This window comes from Chroicocephalus ridibundus, chromosome 6 (genome assembly GCF_963924245.1).
Source record: "Chroicocephalus ridibundus chromosome 6, bChrRid1.1, whole genome shotgun sequence".
Taxonomy (NCBI): domain Eukaryota; kingdom Metazoa; phylum Chordata; class Aves; order Charadriiformes; family Laridae; genus Chroicocephalus; species Chroicocephalus ridibundus.
In genome coordinates, this window is record NC_086289.1 from 33,003,000 (window position 1) to 33,019,156 (window position 16,157).

Here is a 16,157-nt window from a genome sequence, read left to right on the forward strand (position 1 = left end):
TTTGGTGGCAGCGCTTTGTCTCCATGCGGGCACCGAGTGGGGGTTCCCAGGCCCTACTGCGCCTGCCACGTGGGGCTGTGTGGTGGCTCACTACAAAGCAGCATTTCACACAAAAACAGTAAGAAAAATTTGAAAGGAAGGCAACAAGTGACACAAGACATCCCTGGAACGATGCCAGTTTACTTCAGCTGAGGGACAGGCCAAGTCTGACTGCAGCCCACGGGTGAGCCACAGCTGAGGACCGCAGGGCTGCTGCTCCTCCTCGCTGCGATTAGGGCAGCAACGACATCCCCAGCCATTAAACATTCGGCTTGGCTTAAAAGTCAGGAGTTGGGATTTGGATTTGGGATTTAGGGATTTGGAGTAATATTATTCAAATTTTCTCTATTTGCCTTATGGCTCCTAAACTCCTACATTCATGGTCTTAATCTTTTTTTTTCTGAAGCCTTGTACCTAGAAAATAGTAACAGGTGGCCATCCCTTTTTGGGTTACTGAATCATCCATGGGATAATCCCAATTTTCTCTAAGTCTTCTCAATTCAGTAACTTTACTCACAGGCTTTTTATGTGGGAGAGATGTTTGGTTCTGAAAACCCACATTCCTCTATTTCATACTCAGATTTTATGGTTTGTCCCCTTCAGACATCGTGGGTGCCTCAGGATTTTTCTCTGTACTCATTCTCTCATTTGTATTTCAGCAGGGCCTTAGAGGCTTTCCGCAGCTGAACTTCAGGGGAGACCGAGGCAGGCTTTTATGGAAACAATATCCCTGCCCAAAATAACTAAATCTTGAAAAAAGAAACATTTAGCTGCTATTTAGTTTACTATTATTCTAGCTCAGATTCTGGTACGGGATCTAAATGTTATATACAAAATAAAAAGTTGCACGTAAAAAATATCTATGGTAACACCAAAGTTGCGTGTAGCTGAAATGAAGCCTTTGATCTTTGCTGTAACCAGCAGCCATCCTTGGTTCATTTCACATCATCAGTGCTCGTTCTTCCCCAGCATTTTGATTATGGTGACTCTTAATCAAAAACCAATCATTTTTAATGTTATACTTAAGGAATTGGTAAAATATATCCTTTTGAAATAGATCGATTTGACTTCATATTATTCCTTTTCTAGCCTCTGTTCCATAGCAGTTTCGTATAACTATTATCATACACCTCAGCTAACAAGTGGATGGTTCTCTCAACACAAGTTTTCTCTACAAGAAGAATCTAAGATCTTTTAAAAAATATTTGAAATTACTGACTTGTGCAAACATTTAATTTACATTACAGAATCCTCCATGAGAATATTTCAAGCCAGCACTGCCATTGCACAGATTTAGGAGGTTCTCTCTTGGAAAAATCAGGAGAAGTCCTATTAATGAGAAAATGAGTAGGACAGAGACCCTCACAAAACTTCCTCTATAAGAGGGGTTTTCTGGACAGGATTTCCTCATTGACATCTCTTTTGGTGTCATCTCATCTCACTCCTTGCACAATAAAAAAATATTTAACAACTGAAAATATTATCATACAGTCTGCACTATTGGGATTTTAGGACTATATAGAGAACAGTGTGGTTTTGTTGTCATCTTTTGTTTTCTTATAAAGGAGTTCTGGTTATGAAACACTTTTTCCATTTCAAGTTTTAAAAAAAGTAGTTTATAAAAAGAAACAATTAAAAAGTCAGTCATGTATGCAGAGCTCAAGATCTCAGAAGCACGGCATTGTTATGCACAGTTCTAGTTTTTATACAGTAACGAGGTGTTTAAGAAATGAGAATAGAAGCAAAACAAAACAAAAAATCAAAAATTATCTCTGCTGGGTACTTTCTGTTACTGAAATCTGCCCAGAATCATTTCTTAGTTCTCACATAGTTTAGCATTTAGTTCTTCTTCACTCCTCCTTGTCCCTCTCCTCCCCCACCCTTTTTCATTCATCAGACAGAGTCTAAACATTACTGTCAATATTTAGATTTTGGGTACCTTCGAGGTCTTGCTTGGCTGTATAGCATCAGGAATAGCAACATCATTTAACAGAAAAAACAGCCCCCAAAACGTATTTTTATGGACAATATGTTTTGCAGAGCACCAGCTTCAGACAGACCCTATAATGCGCCAGTAGTGTGAAGGTACAGCAGAATTTTAAAACATGTACTAGTTTAAAAATAAAAATAAATTGCCCAGCCATGCAAGCACATTTCATGGAATATTGCTCCTACATGTAGAAGCGTAATTGAGAATGTGGAAGAGCAGAGGGAATATCACCACAAGTAAGCGTACGAGATCAGAAGGGCAAAGCAGTCTGGACGGTTGTGCTATCCATGTCATCTTAGCACTCGGCAGAGGCTTTCAGCATTGCTCAGGTGAGAGGGGACCTTTAGTGTCAAAATAACTTCAGGAATGTTTTTAGTCAAATGGTTTCTGTGGACTCAAGATGGGATTCCTTTTGCTGTCACCATCTCCAATACACTGGGATATGCACTTCCCGCGCACACAGCCGCAAGTAGGCAGGTTTCAGCGGTGCCTGGCAAACAGCTTTGTACATGCATCTCTGAGAAAAAAGCGCTTAGCGTTATTTGAAAAAAACCTGCACCTCTTTTTCTGTGCAATTCTTCCCAGAAAAGTAATTTGGGAAATCTGCACTACAGCTCCCATCTTGTTAGAGAGAAAATGCGCTGCAGTGCCAGAAGACAGAGGGTGCACAGCCACCAGCAGGCCCTCAGACAGCTACGTGCTCAGTAGTATCTGCCTCGGATGATAACGTTCTGAAAGAAACAGCCATATTTGTTAAATACCTTAATAGTCTCAGGAAGGTTGAAGTGTTGTCTTTTCTCCTTTAATCGTCTCAATACACTATCCATGGTTTCTTCTACTGAGGGAGCTGGTTCTGTGCTTGTGGCCTCCTGTGGCGCAGCCTCTTTAGAGGTCCCAGTGTTTTCGCAATGATCATTTCTTTGGGGTGCTCTAGAAGTACAGTTTTGCTCTTCCGATATTCTGAGTTTCAGCTCTGAAAGGCAAATTACTTTGCAAGTAAATAGATTAGAAATATTTGCAAAGAAGGTTCCTCTGACGCTACAAGAAAAAAACCCAAACATCCCTACTTCTTGCATACAATTATTATCATACCAGTTGTGTAGGTAAGTAACTCTGCTTCATTTCAACATGTAACAGCTTTTACCTGGTTAAAGGGAAATCCAGTGGTCAAGGGATGAGATGTGACCAGGCCAATGAAACTTACAGCACATAGGTACTTCTCTTTTTCCTCCAAGCCCATCTTTGACATAAAAGGTGAGGACTGAAGAGGCACTGGGTTAAAGAGTGGGGTCTGGGAAGGAATCAGTGCAGAACTTCTGTGGGAGTGAGGTTAGGAAAAGGGCTTTAAAGGAGAAACAGTGCTTGAAACTATTTGTGGGAGTCCTGGTGCGGGAAAGATATTGGAAGCAGAGCTCGCTCTCTCCCCCTTCTGCTCAGTAAACCCATGTACTCTCAGTTGATCCGGTGTCTGGATAAGTAAGAACATGTCCAAGCTTCTGTGGGGATTGTTGTCTAAGGATGCAGTCCTTCACAGACGGCCTTCTGGACAAGCAGCAGTGTCTCCGCAGCCACCTGCCCCACTCACCCCCGCTGTGCTTGCCTGCCCTCCTGTGCTGCTGCACAAGTGAGGAGGAGAGTGAAGGCCATTCCCTGAGGAGGGCTGGGGAGGCTACGCTGTGATACGGAGCCCACCATGCCAGCCACCAGGCTGCTGGAGACACCTACTCCAGGTCTGCATAACCAACGCCACTCTCCTCTAGTGCAATTTAAACCATAACCCTCCCTTCCAGAGGCTGCATCACGATCTGAGCCAGGCTGCTGAGCTGGTCCTTACATGGAGAATCAGCCACTTTGCTGAAATGACTTCCCTTGGCAGAAGAGCACCTGAGTAGCCCAGCAGAAGACATACAAGGTTACAGTGTGTCCTAGCTGCTCAGTCAGCAAGCTGCCTGGCTGCGCCAAAGTATGCAAGTGTATTAGCTTGACACCAAGCCAAAGACCCTGGAGCTCTAGGGACCCGCAGAGAGTGACAAGGAAATTGAATTGAGGTCTGAGTTAGCTCCTGTGAAACCAGGCTGCATTCGTAGCGTATGCCTGGCTGGTGAAGGACCTTGGGCAAGGTGGGAGACTGATAGCTCCAAATGTGTTAAATTTATTGAAATCTGTGCAGAAACAGTAACATCTTTTTTTAGCTGTGACAGTCTGAGGATACAGGCCAGGTTTGTAGGAGAAAATAGTAATTTTTATTAAACTCATAGAGATATGAAGGATGGGCAAGCCTTCCAAATGTGAAGGACCTAGAAGCACTTGAATGTTTTTCTGTTTCAGTTGCACCTGTCCCATGAACCTCATGAATCTTGCTTCACTTAAAAGCAGTATTATCATTCAGGATAATAAAATCAAGGGTGTTCACAGAATCAAGGCATTTTGGGTGTGCAGGCGAGGCTGATCTGTAGACCTCCCGGCTAGCTGAAGCAATTGAGTTGAGTCAGAGAGATAATTTTCAGAAAGTTAACTATGTAGTTTGGCAATTTCCTCTCATTTGCCCTTCCTGGATTTGTAATAAAACATTCAAGGGGGAAAAATTCTTGTAATTATACACCATAGTATTTAAGGGAGAGCTTTCCAGAAGAAATTTACTGAAAGATGAGTTTTTAATTCTTTATTTGCCACAATCACACCCTCTATATCTCCATTCTTAACTATATCCAAAACAGAGATGAAACATACTACTGCAATTTAATTAGTAGTGAGAATCCATTTGTAATGGCGGAAAAAAGATTCAGATAAATTACAAGTAGCCTTTAAAAAAAAAAAAAAATCAATCAATCAGTCCTGGCTACATTCTCCCTGAGGACAAGCACGTGATACACCCACAGACATTAACGGAGCGGTGTGCAGACAGGCAAGGGCAAAACTTGACCCTCAAGACCAATTGTAGTATCAAGGAAAGATCCATTTTTATGATAAAAGAAAAAAAAGCTTCAGAGTTGTATTACCTCGGTCCTAAAGAAACATTTTACACCTACATTTGCACTATTACAAGGACACTTTTAACTTCGTAGTTCTGTACTTCAGACACTCAGAATATTCAGAATAATATTGCCTTTTGCACTAATGTTTATAGTTAGGAGGGAGAGATGATATCTCCTTCCCATTCCCTGTTAGCCTTGTTATGAGCCTTACTTTAATCCCTGCTTTCAGGAATGAAGGCAAGTCATATCACCTAATATCTTTGTTGTCATCGGGAGACTTATTGCTGCTACACATCAGTGAAAAACAAGCAGAGCATTGAGGTCAGAGAACTAACTCTAAAATATTCCAGGTACAGTCATACTTCCAAAAGCTTCAGCAATAGAGTGAAACGACATGCTATCATGTACCTTTGAGCTGCTTACGACCTTTGGCCAAATCATTCATCCATTTCAGAACTTCAGGATTGGAAGTCTTGTCACCGTGTGAAGGCTGAATGTAAAGAAAAAAGGAAGAGGAAAAAAATAAGAAGGAATTGATGGTTATACAGTCAAATAGATAAAAACCTACCCCCACACACAGTGCTAATAAATGTCCATAGTTCCGACCATACTACATTATAGTGTCATTCAGAGCATTTGGCTTGATCATGGTACTAATTTATCATGCCTTCTCTCCCCATTGTGGCACGGTGTTACATGGATCTGAGTATTTTGGCTCTGATCCTAAAAAAAACATTTGACTATTTGGATAAGTAATCTCCCTGACTTCAAAAGGACTGATGAAATACCTAATGTTAGTCAAGTCCCTAAGTGATTTCCAGGATGGTAACTGAAGTACTCTGTCCCTTGCAGGGACAAGCCCTTACTGCTTGAAGACAGGGCTTCTCTTGTGAAACAGCACGTTCAACGTTTCAACTGAACTGCTCAACTTATCAAATGAAAAAATTCTGTGCAACAGAGTGATTTCAAAAGCAACAAACAAAAAAAGCTTTGTATATCAGTTCTTCCTGTGCAGTTAGAAATTGCCTCCCAATTGAAATCAATTTGCCCTAGATCTTCAAAACTCAGATATTTAAAATGCTAAACAGTTGTGCAAAATTAAACCTCTGAAATAATTTCTGGTTACAGTATGATGACTGTTCAAGTATGAAATTTTACTCCTACAAGTAAATTATGACCATAGGGCATGCTTAAGTTTGCAGTCATAGCCGAGATTATAAGGTAGCATACAATTTGCTGAATTTTCATTTTAATGTACTCATAAAATATAAAAAAAAATTCCCTGTTTCATATGGTACACATCCGTAGCATCACGGATGTTTTGATATGTTTACACTGCACGATTCGCTTTACACAAACGAGTTTGATCTGAGTGATGATCTTGCATACGCTGCACAGAGCACACCATTGACCTCAAAAAAACCCCACCAGCAACACATCACAATTTTTATTTCTGTAATTTCTGCCATCGGCTTTTACGGAGCCCCATGCTCAGAGGTTTACAGGAGTCTGCCTGAATGAAGGAATCTGCACAGCAGAGCAACAGTTTCCAAGCAAATGACTTCTACAAAGTAAATAAGTAGCTTTTCATCTTTTGAATCATTCTGGTTCACAAACCTGTCAGCAATGTTTCACTGATTCACATTTCTCACACTTCTAGAAGATGGATATTTTGCAACAAAGCTAATCCAAATTAGACTCTCAGAACTACTGCATACACTGAAAGATGATAAAAAAGATATTCCCTCATTGATAATTTTCGCATTTCATTTTACCAAAAATACTCTTTTTCCTATTGTTTTGCTTAAGTTTAAATGCACTAGGATTCATGCCTGCCACTTGTAGTATTGCCTTTTATCTTTTCAATTATTATCTTACCAGGTATTTTTTTTCTTGTTCAAACTTTTCTTCATACTTCCTAATTTTTCTCTTGAGACTCTGAAGGTGCTTGGTAAGTTGTGCTACTGTTTGTGGTTCTTTGCACTCTTCACAGTTACATCTAGAAGAACTTCTTGGCCTGCAAAAGCCGGAAGCATGATCTGGATCAAAGAACTGGCTATAACGGACCGTGCCTTGTTTCAGGCACACTTAACACTTTCCTAGCACTTCAGAATTGGCAGCTAGGTTCTTTCACAGGATAGAGACAATTTAGTTTTACAAAGTAAACATAAAATAATTGCTTTTGCTTGAAGGTACCTTTAGGGTATATTAATAGGTTCACCATCTGTCTTACACATTTTCTCTTTTTTTAATTTTTTTTAATTAATTGTGGGATTTCGGAATATTTTTCAAAAGCTTAAGTTAGTAGGTCACAACCTGATCCAGTACTTACATTTAACACCCGCATCTTACTTCACAAATTTTCCAACTATAATGGGAGACCGTAACAACATGATTTGCAAAAGTAAGCTCAGGGAGTTTTTTATTACTGGGAGTAAACATTGTCATTTTGAAGGCCCTTTAGTTTTGATTTTTTACAATTGCAAATCAATAGATCCAATTACTATTCATATGCAGCTGACAGCTATGTATATAAGCTTTTAAGAAAGTTTGGTTTCTGTCTAAAACTCACAGCTTGGTTTCTGGAGATCACATATGTGGCCTGTTCAGATGTTCCATGACACTCTCACGTGCAGTGAATGACTCAAGCTATAGTTCTATTACAGCTGAAATTTTTAGTATTATGCCCTCTATCTTATGTTCACTCCTCAGACTAATTACTAACATTCAAACTGTCTTTGCTAACTATAATTACAAAGGCTTAAACAATCTTGTACTGTGTTATTACTGAAAAAATGCTAGATCCTATTTCTGGTATTGAAAGTTAACCATGTCAAAATATGCTACAATATGAAAATTTCTTGTTTATGACATAACAGTAACTGAAAAAACATGAGGAGTCAAAGATTGTGGATTGTATAAAAAATATTCAAAATATAGAAGAATTAAAATATGTTTCCTTACATCATGAAAGGTTGAGCACTTGGCGGAGAAGGGGCAGACTCTGTGTCTAGATTAAATCTCTGGCTTTGGCTAAAGATAGAGCAGCGTGGTGACAAAAGAGGATTGTCTCCATCCGTAATGTGATAGAGCAGTCGACTGGTCCCCAGGGAGTGATGTTCTTGTGGGCTGCTGTCCATGTCATTCTGCCAGTCCCTGTGGGCTGGCACAGGCTCTAGAAAGAAAGCATAAACCAACATGGACTGAGCGTCACTCGCAAGATATTTAGCTACCTAGATAAATACAGAGTTATACTTACACAAGTATTGAAAGCATAAGTGTTCAAAGTGAACAGCAAATAGTTCAGCAAAGTGACACATGCAGGATGAACATAATACTGAGGATGAGAAAATATAAAGGAACCGTTACTGGCTTAACATAAAGCATTTTTGAGTACCACAGCAGAAGGGGGGTGAGTGTGTTTGTAAACTATGAAATATAAAGATAGTTTCCCAGAATAGTAGTTATATACTAGTAGTAATATACTAGTAATACAGGAATTATATTTTCATAGATCTGTTTGCTTTTGAAAGCCACATTCCTGAAGACGACGACGAATGTACAAAACAAGTTTAATTTTGTGATTTAGAGTTTAGTTCTTTGGTCAAGAGAAAGGCAGATCAAAAATATAACATGTCCTGATGCTAAGAACCTCCAGTGTTGCTTGCAGTATCCTGCAGAATTTTGTTGAGGTTTGAAGTTACGTACACATGGGTCTAAAGAACCCAAGATAATGAAAATAACAACCACAACCAGTAACATTCAAAGTAGTTATTCAAGGTGGTGTGCAGTGACTGCTACTTGGAGGACTCATGCTTATGATACTCTGTTAATATTGTCTGAATATAAATGGAAACCTTGCCTCAGGTGCCTCAAAAGGTAAAATTTGTTTTATAGAGATGGTCAAGCTAGAAGTCAGAACGATTTATTCCGGACTGAAAATTGGTGAACCTCATCACGCTGATTCTGTTTATGGGTAACATGGAAAATAATGGGCACATTGCAGAGCCTGCCTCCAGGGAATGCCAAGAGTTCATCTTCCCTTTGCCCTGCCTGAGTACATTAACAGGAAGAACCATTGAATCTTCTTCCTCACCCTCAGGGGGTGAAATGGGTGAGGACGATCTAACCTCGTCGACATTTTTGCTATCAGATGATTGTGCTTTAAAGCAAATTATACTTTTAGGGAGGAACTCTACGCTGTCATGGAAGCTCTCCCCACAAAATCAGTTAATATATGGTAAAGCAAAGGATGTGCTCTCTCCCAGGTTCCCCAACACCAATTTCCATAGTACATAAAATTTTACACCAACTACAAGGTTTTTTTCCCCTCTAAAACCATGTATATACACAGCCTTTGAATTCATATAAAATATTTTATATCTCCAGGCAGTAGGCGTGTTATTTCTAATCAGTACTGTATTTGCAATATAGCATGCGTTCTAATACATTTCACAGAATCTTTTTATTCAACGGAAGTCTAAAACTGCGCAGAAAAAAAAACTGTATACGGATTTACTCACAGAAGAGCAGGCAGGTTTAGAAAAGTTCTTTCAACTTCACTTTCTTTCCATTTTCTCCTTTGTACAAGGGACATGACATTACCATGGTGAGTGGGAACCTTTGTAATACATTTTATTTGGCCTTTGCCCACCAGACAATGAAGCTACAAATCCCAATGGCTGCACTAGGACAGGGGGAAGAAACCAGCTCTGAATGGCACCCTTCATAGAAAGCAAGTATTGATTTCAAAAATAATAGTTCCAATGGCCTAAAATATCATTTTATCAGGCGCTATCCAACTGCTTTTGTTTACAGACAATAAAAAATCCAATTGTATATTGCATAATCACCGTTTAGTCTGTCATGTGAAAGTTACACAGGACTTTTGTATCTATAAGTTCATTTACTCTAACAGCACCATCACTTATAATTACGTTAAGCATTTTCACAAGACAATGTAGTTGATTATTAATTCTGATCTAGCATCTTTCCTCTAAGTACTTCATACTCTGTAGGTCGAATTCAACTCTCCAAGATATGAGAGCAACACCCAAAACTTCTAAATCGTGTATGAGATTCAAATCCTCTCGCAGAGGGATGCAGAAAGGCATCTGGGAGAAGCAAGGGCAGAGTATTTTACCAGTCACAGGAAATTACGTACACAGACAACATACAGTGATAAAGGCTGGAATAAATGTTCTGCAAACAAAAATGTTGTCTCTTTCTGGCAAGTAATCTTTCCTTGCCCTGTAAGACTTAAAAAAATTAATAGTTTTGGTTGGGGTTTGGTTTGTTTGGTTTTTGGTTTGTTTTTAATTTCTGAAAATCAATATTGTCACGGAGAAGAAACTGGCTTCCCTCCTTTTATTTCATTATCTTTGAACTTCACGAAACATATTATCACCGTGAAGCAGGTTGACTAAGAATAGTTTCACTGTTTCTCATACTCTGTTACTAAAAGGAATAATTTTTTTTATAGTCATATTAATTAGCAGTCTCCTCAATGTGAAAGGAAAATGATGTTGTAAAGAAAAATCAGCCAGTCTGTGTAAGATAGGTACAGGAAAAAAGTTTCCAACATCTGAGCTCCCATTTTCTATGGACATAGAAGTACCCCTCCTGCAGGAGGCAGTCTGTACTGCTGATAAACTGTATGGTCACAGGCATTTGCTCCTTTTCACGTTACCACCAGGCAATTTTACTAGGCCCAATCCAGCCTCAGAAATGGAAGAAAAGTACGCATTCGAGACTAAACACTCCTGGAAGATAAATGCAAAGGACAAGTAGTGGCTGGAGAGGCCCCAGTGTAAAACCAAACACACAGAGCTGCTGAGGGTTCGAGAAGGGTATTTTTATTGAGCTAGCGAATGAAGGGGAGACAACCTGCATGCCAGGTGAATTTGGGAGTATTTCCCAGAGGCCAGGGCTCTTCCATTTCCTTGACACCAGGGCTTCCTGACAGCATGGCTCCTCTAAATCTCACAAACTGGTACAACTTTGTTAGGGCCACAGGAAAGGTTTTTAGTCCCAACCCTACCACAGATGAATTAAATGACTACATACTGTCCAGAAGTGGTCAGCAAGTCATTCAAACTGATTCATTTACATGTCTCAAATACTATAATAGCAGAACATCTCAGGGTGATGCCAAGTTATAACCAACTCCATTTTCAATTACAAATTAGGGCCATCATCCTGATTCCAGTTCTGCATAGATCCTAAACAAGACACTAAGCATTATCCTGAGAGTAGCCCATGAACTGACCAAATATCTACCTGTGTTCATGTGTCTGATCTAATTTTAGCCTCTGTTTTTGACAAAACTGGGAACTAAAGCCACCTCTAGCCAAGCCAGTAAGTTGTCCCTTAGGCTGCATCTCCTCCATCTCGTCTACTGAGTCCAGCTTCGCACTGACAAGAGCTTACCACAGGACTTGAAGCCAATATCTAGTACCTTGTAATATGCAGTATGCTTCATAATGTGGACTTCAATCATATGACAACAAGTCATATGGTACAAGTCTGTATTCATGCATTAAGTACGCTGAATAATACAGTAATACACTGAAATCTGTTCTATAAAGAAAAAATAAAAAATAATATGCAGATGTAATGTGTTCGTCCCTCAACACGTTATGTCCGTGAATGCCAGTATCATAATTTTTTATTTGAAAGATATTTACAACCTCTTGTAGTTAAGTTCAACTGCCCACTGCTTAAGTCACATATTTGATGTATACTCATATCCAAAAGCTATAAAAATAACTCACACTCTACTTTTCTTTTTTTTCCCTTAAAAAAAATAGCTTAATATCCCCTTGCAATTCGTTATGGTCTCATTTTGCCAGCTCTAATTCAAGTTTTTTCATATTCAAAAATAAACTGGAAATTGCTGACTTTGCTCAGAGATAAGAACTACTGTTCACTCCTTAAAAATTGCATCCTGAAATACCCTGTCATTTTACTAGGCTGTTCTAGCTTCACTCACTATACATATAATGTATTTTTTTCTAATTTTTGTTGACTGGGATCTGAAACAAAAGAAATTAAATAGACTAGACAATCATGCTTATTTTAAAAATAATACATTTGTACATTGTTAATGTTAAAATTTTTAATGCCTGATCCACTGAGCAAAGGCTAATAACTAGAGGCATAGTATATATGGCACATCCTCTAAAAACTCTTCCTGGTACGAATCTCTGCACTTCCATCCAAGTTCAACCTGAAATAGCCAACAGTCCTATGTGACAACTGTACCCAAACTGAATGTGTCAGAAGATTTCAGTAGCAATTTAAGAGACAGAATTAGGACTAGCTCTATTGATGCAAAATGGCAAGTTATTAAAAAAACCCACAAACCACAAAGCAGTTATTCACAGGAATTAGCATACATTAAAATCCATTAAATAGGTAAGCTTTAATTAAAGCACAAGTTTGAACAGCTAAAGTGACAGAGCATGCTCTTGAACTGCCTGAGAGAAATGCTACATCATCCAATATTTGCCTGTGTAGCTGGAGACAGGCAAATAGGAGCTAGAGATTGTATCAGAAGTCAGGGGCACTAACAGTATGAATAAAACAAAATCCAGTCAAAACAGAAAAAAATAAGGAAAGGAAACAATTATGAACTATCCTAACAATGGATTATGAAACTACTAAAATAAAATAATTCAGTTAACTACTGGAAAAGGAGGAAAAACCCATCCTGCCATAAAGGAAAAGAGTCAGTGCAGATTCTGAATGGGCTGCAAAATGTCTCTGCCTGTGCAGCACAGGTCTGAGAGCTGTCTCTGCCTCAGATCCACACCAAGGGACTAGCACCAGTGCAAGTTCCATACCTGTATCCAAGAGCTATTAAGGCATTTGCCTAGCTAGGCTAAAGCATACATTTTTTTTTAAGCTAAACCCTAGGATATTTAGTATTTTTTACATTCCTTCATCTTTATAATAATTTGGATTCTACATACCATTTTCCTTAATTGTCCAGTGCAAACCTCAAACTTTAGATTTTCTTAAGTAGAACACTATCATTTGTCATTTTTTTAGGTAAATAACTTACTGTGATTTCTTGCTGAAAATTCTGAGCAAACAGCTTCTGAAATAAGTTCTTCTGAACCCAGCCTTTATTCTGACATAAAACATCAATTGGAAAGGGGTTACTGACCTATCTGCCTTAACTTGGACCATACATGGTGAATGATTTAAGTATTTGTGTATTCATGTCACTTGTCTGTGAGATGTATTAGTCATATTGCCTTTGACCTATTTTTCACGAACAGTGATTCCTCTTCTACTGAGCATCACGACTCTGCCAGCCCTGTGACTGCAAGCTATGAACTGACAAAAATAGTGCCGAGCCTTAGGGCTACTTATTTGCAAGGACTGGTTTCCATATTGAGGCAAGAGGGAGAGATAACACACCACAGTTTGCCCAAATGGGTAATAATACAGGTTCATGAATGATTAAAATCCACATGCTGTAAAACTCACCTTCGCTATCTCTCTGCTGATGCATTAAATTAAAATCAATAATAGGAGAAATGAAGTGATATTTCTCTGACAAAAAGAATGACAAAAATAGAATTACATGATATGGCAGGTGATCTCACACAATACAGACATAGGAAATAAAGAGCATAAATTTACTTGAACAAAAAGGCAACAGATTAAAAATAAAGGAATCAGGATTCTTAAAACCTGTCTGAAAAGCAAGACTCCCTCTCAGAAAAACAGAATGTTATATCCCTAAATTTCAGTTCTTTTAACAGGTATCACACCCCTTTTTTCATTACACAGCATTTGCTTCGGGAAATGGTGCTTTGCATTAGCTCTGCACTGTTTCCCAGAGGACTGCAAATCTGATATAAACAGCAAGTCACAAGGCTTTTTTTATAATTGCAAATGAGAACACATCGTGACATGATGGCTTACCTCCACAACCGGCCCCATCAGCTTGCACACTGGTTTGGACTGATGAAGGGGCTGGATCCTTGGGTGCCGGCAGCTGAGGAGTTTCTTCCTGGGTTGGCAGAAACGCAGAGCACAGATCGGTTTCAAGGGCTTGTAGCTTCAACAAAGAATTCTGCAGACAAAAGCAGAACATTGGGCTAGATAGCGAACAACAGAACACAGCGATAGCTCTTCAACTCACTGAGCCCATTAGCAGCGCCTGCAAAGGGGTGTTCCACTAGCAGCTCGGAGAGGATCTGCAAGAGAACAAACGTGCCCTATTCCACGAGTTTCTTGACTTCTGGTTATTTAAGTCCCAATTTACATGGATTATTCATGACACGTGGGAAAGATGACTTCGTCAGCAAAAGACGATTTATTCTAGGAATCCAAACTGAGATGGTGTCCCTTTTCTTGGTCTTGAAGCAATACACTAAGCAAGTATTTCATTCATTGGGCTGACATCACGATCTGATGACATTATGTCCCTCCCCGTTTACCATTCATAAAAAAACAAATCTCCCTCTCCAGCCTATTGTGCAGTACACAGCAGTGAACAAAGAGTTACTGAGAACACGCTCCCTCATGGGATTCCTGGAAGAGATATTTTTTAATTGGCTGTTTTAGAGATACTTCTTTATGTAGACGTAGCTTTTATGTAGGCTGCTGCTGCTTCCACAGGGCAACCAGATCATTTCCTGTCCACTGCAAAGATAAAATTAACAGATCATTGTCACTTGCTGCAGACAAATCAATGAGGACAAGGCTAGTTATCTATAATATCACTTCCAGCTACTGTGTCATGCTTGGTCCATTTCTCATTTTAATCTTCAATGCTGCATGCAATATTCAGCTGTACAATCTGACACAAGCATCTTGCTGTGATGTAAATGCTGTGAAAGCCCTAATCACCATCCGGCTGGGCAAAATGAGTCACTACCAATACCCCACGCGCTCAGTTCCCCTCTCTCAAGGGAAACACAGCTTGCAGCATCAAAGAAAGTCACACAAGGCTGTCTTAATAATCACACAGCTGGCACACACGGAATTATATGTAAAATGTTAAGTCACTCAAATGGTACATATTTGTGAAGAGCAATTTCTGAAAAAAATGTGAGTTGCAATAAAAAAAATAATTCCTCGTGTTTATATCCTGAAAAGCTCTTTTCCCCACTCTGTCAAAAACCTGAAACCAATTTATTGATTCATTTAATGAAATAATGAATTTATTGATTGTAATAATTTCCTTTAGGTAACAGAGTAGTTTAACATGTCTTTGCATTATTTTTACTGTAATACAGCCCTTTTATAAAGCCAAAGATGCCAGTGGTTTCAGGTAAAAATCAAAAAAATTTAAAAAGGTAACTAATTTGGCTGAGAACAGCAGAGAAGATTTCAGCCTTAATCTTTTCATTCTTTTTATAGAATTCAGGCAGTGAAAAGGGAGCAGAAAGTAGCTCTTTCTAGGAGCTAGCTCAAAATAGGGAAGTTTCAAAAAAGCACATGAACACTATAAGTTGTATGTGCTGTCAGGAGAGCTTCAAAATCCACGTCCCGTTCCACAAAACAGATGAGGTTACAATCAAACACTTGGACTTTGGCCTCAGCTTAGGTCAAAAAGGGAACCCAGGAACACCTTCCATCTCCTAGTCCCAGAGCAGACAGGAGCTCTGGCCATTCCTATCAGAAGCAGCTTGATATTACAGACATGTGAGCAAAGAAGTGGCCTGTGTTATACTTTTATTTTAGAATGAAGTTTGTCTCATCTGTTGTCAAGATACATTTTGACATCTCATCCTATAATATCAGGAAAGAAGTGATTGCAAGGCCAAGCACTGATTCATAATGAAATGCCTAAATGTAGTACTATTCTTTAAAAATATGGTACGATATAGAGCTGGTTTCTCTGATCTGAGGCAGGAGATACTTCTACTATTCCCAGGTCCAGGTTGCCATTAACAACCTACCATCCTCTGTACCAGCTGCCATTTCTAAGGATAATTTACCCATCTTGACCAGCAGTGCCTCATCTTCACACCTCAGTTTCTCCACGACTCTTGAACGACCAGTATCTTTTCCTTGTCACTTACTGACACCATTTGGTCCAATATTTGACATGTATTACTTCAAACTGATCTGGCTCCTTTGACCTGTCTGCTAGAAAAAGCATACCAGGTGTGCAAATGTCCCCAACATGG

At 39.2% G+C, this 16,157-nt stretch overlaps 1 protein-coding gene across 5 annotated transcripts in view; it reads right to left on the bottom strand.

Annotated features, from left to right (window-relative positions):
- Positions 1–16,157, bottom strand: part of FAM13C (family with sequence similarity 13 member C) — a 65,468-nt gene that overhangs the window by 11,921 nt on the left and 37,390 nt on the right. For 3 of the 5 annotated variants that reach the window (XM_063337955.1, XM_063337956.1, XM_063337957.1), the window contains 6 exons: positions 13,942–14,092; positions 13,501–13,566; positions 7,969–8,179; positions 6,883–7,021; positions 5,413–5,494; positions 2,791–3,002 (listed from right to left, as the gene is read on the bottom strand). In XM_063337955.1, coding sequence (XP_063194025.1) covers positions 2,791–3,002; positions 5,413–5,494; positions 6,883–7,021; positions 7,969–8,179; positions 13,501–13,566; positions 13,942–14,092 — 861 coding nt within the window. The remainder of the gene's footprint in view (positions 1–2,790; positions 3,003–5,412; positions 5,495–6,882; positions 7,022–7,968; positions 8,180–13,500; positions 13,567–13,941; positions 14,093–16,157) is intronic. The other 2 variants (XM_063337961.1, XM_063337960.1) reach the window with 1 other exon arrangement.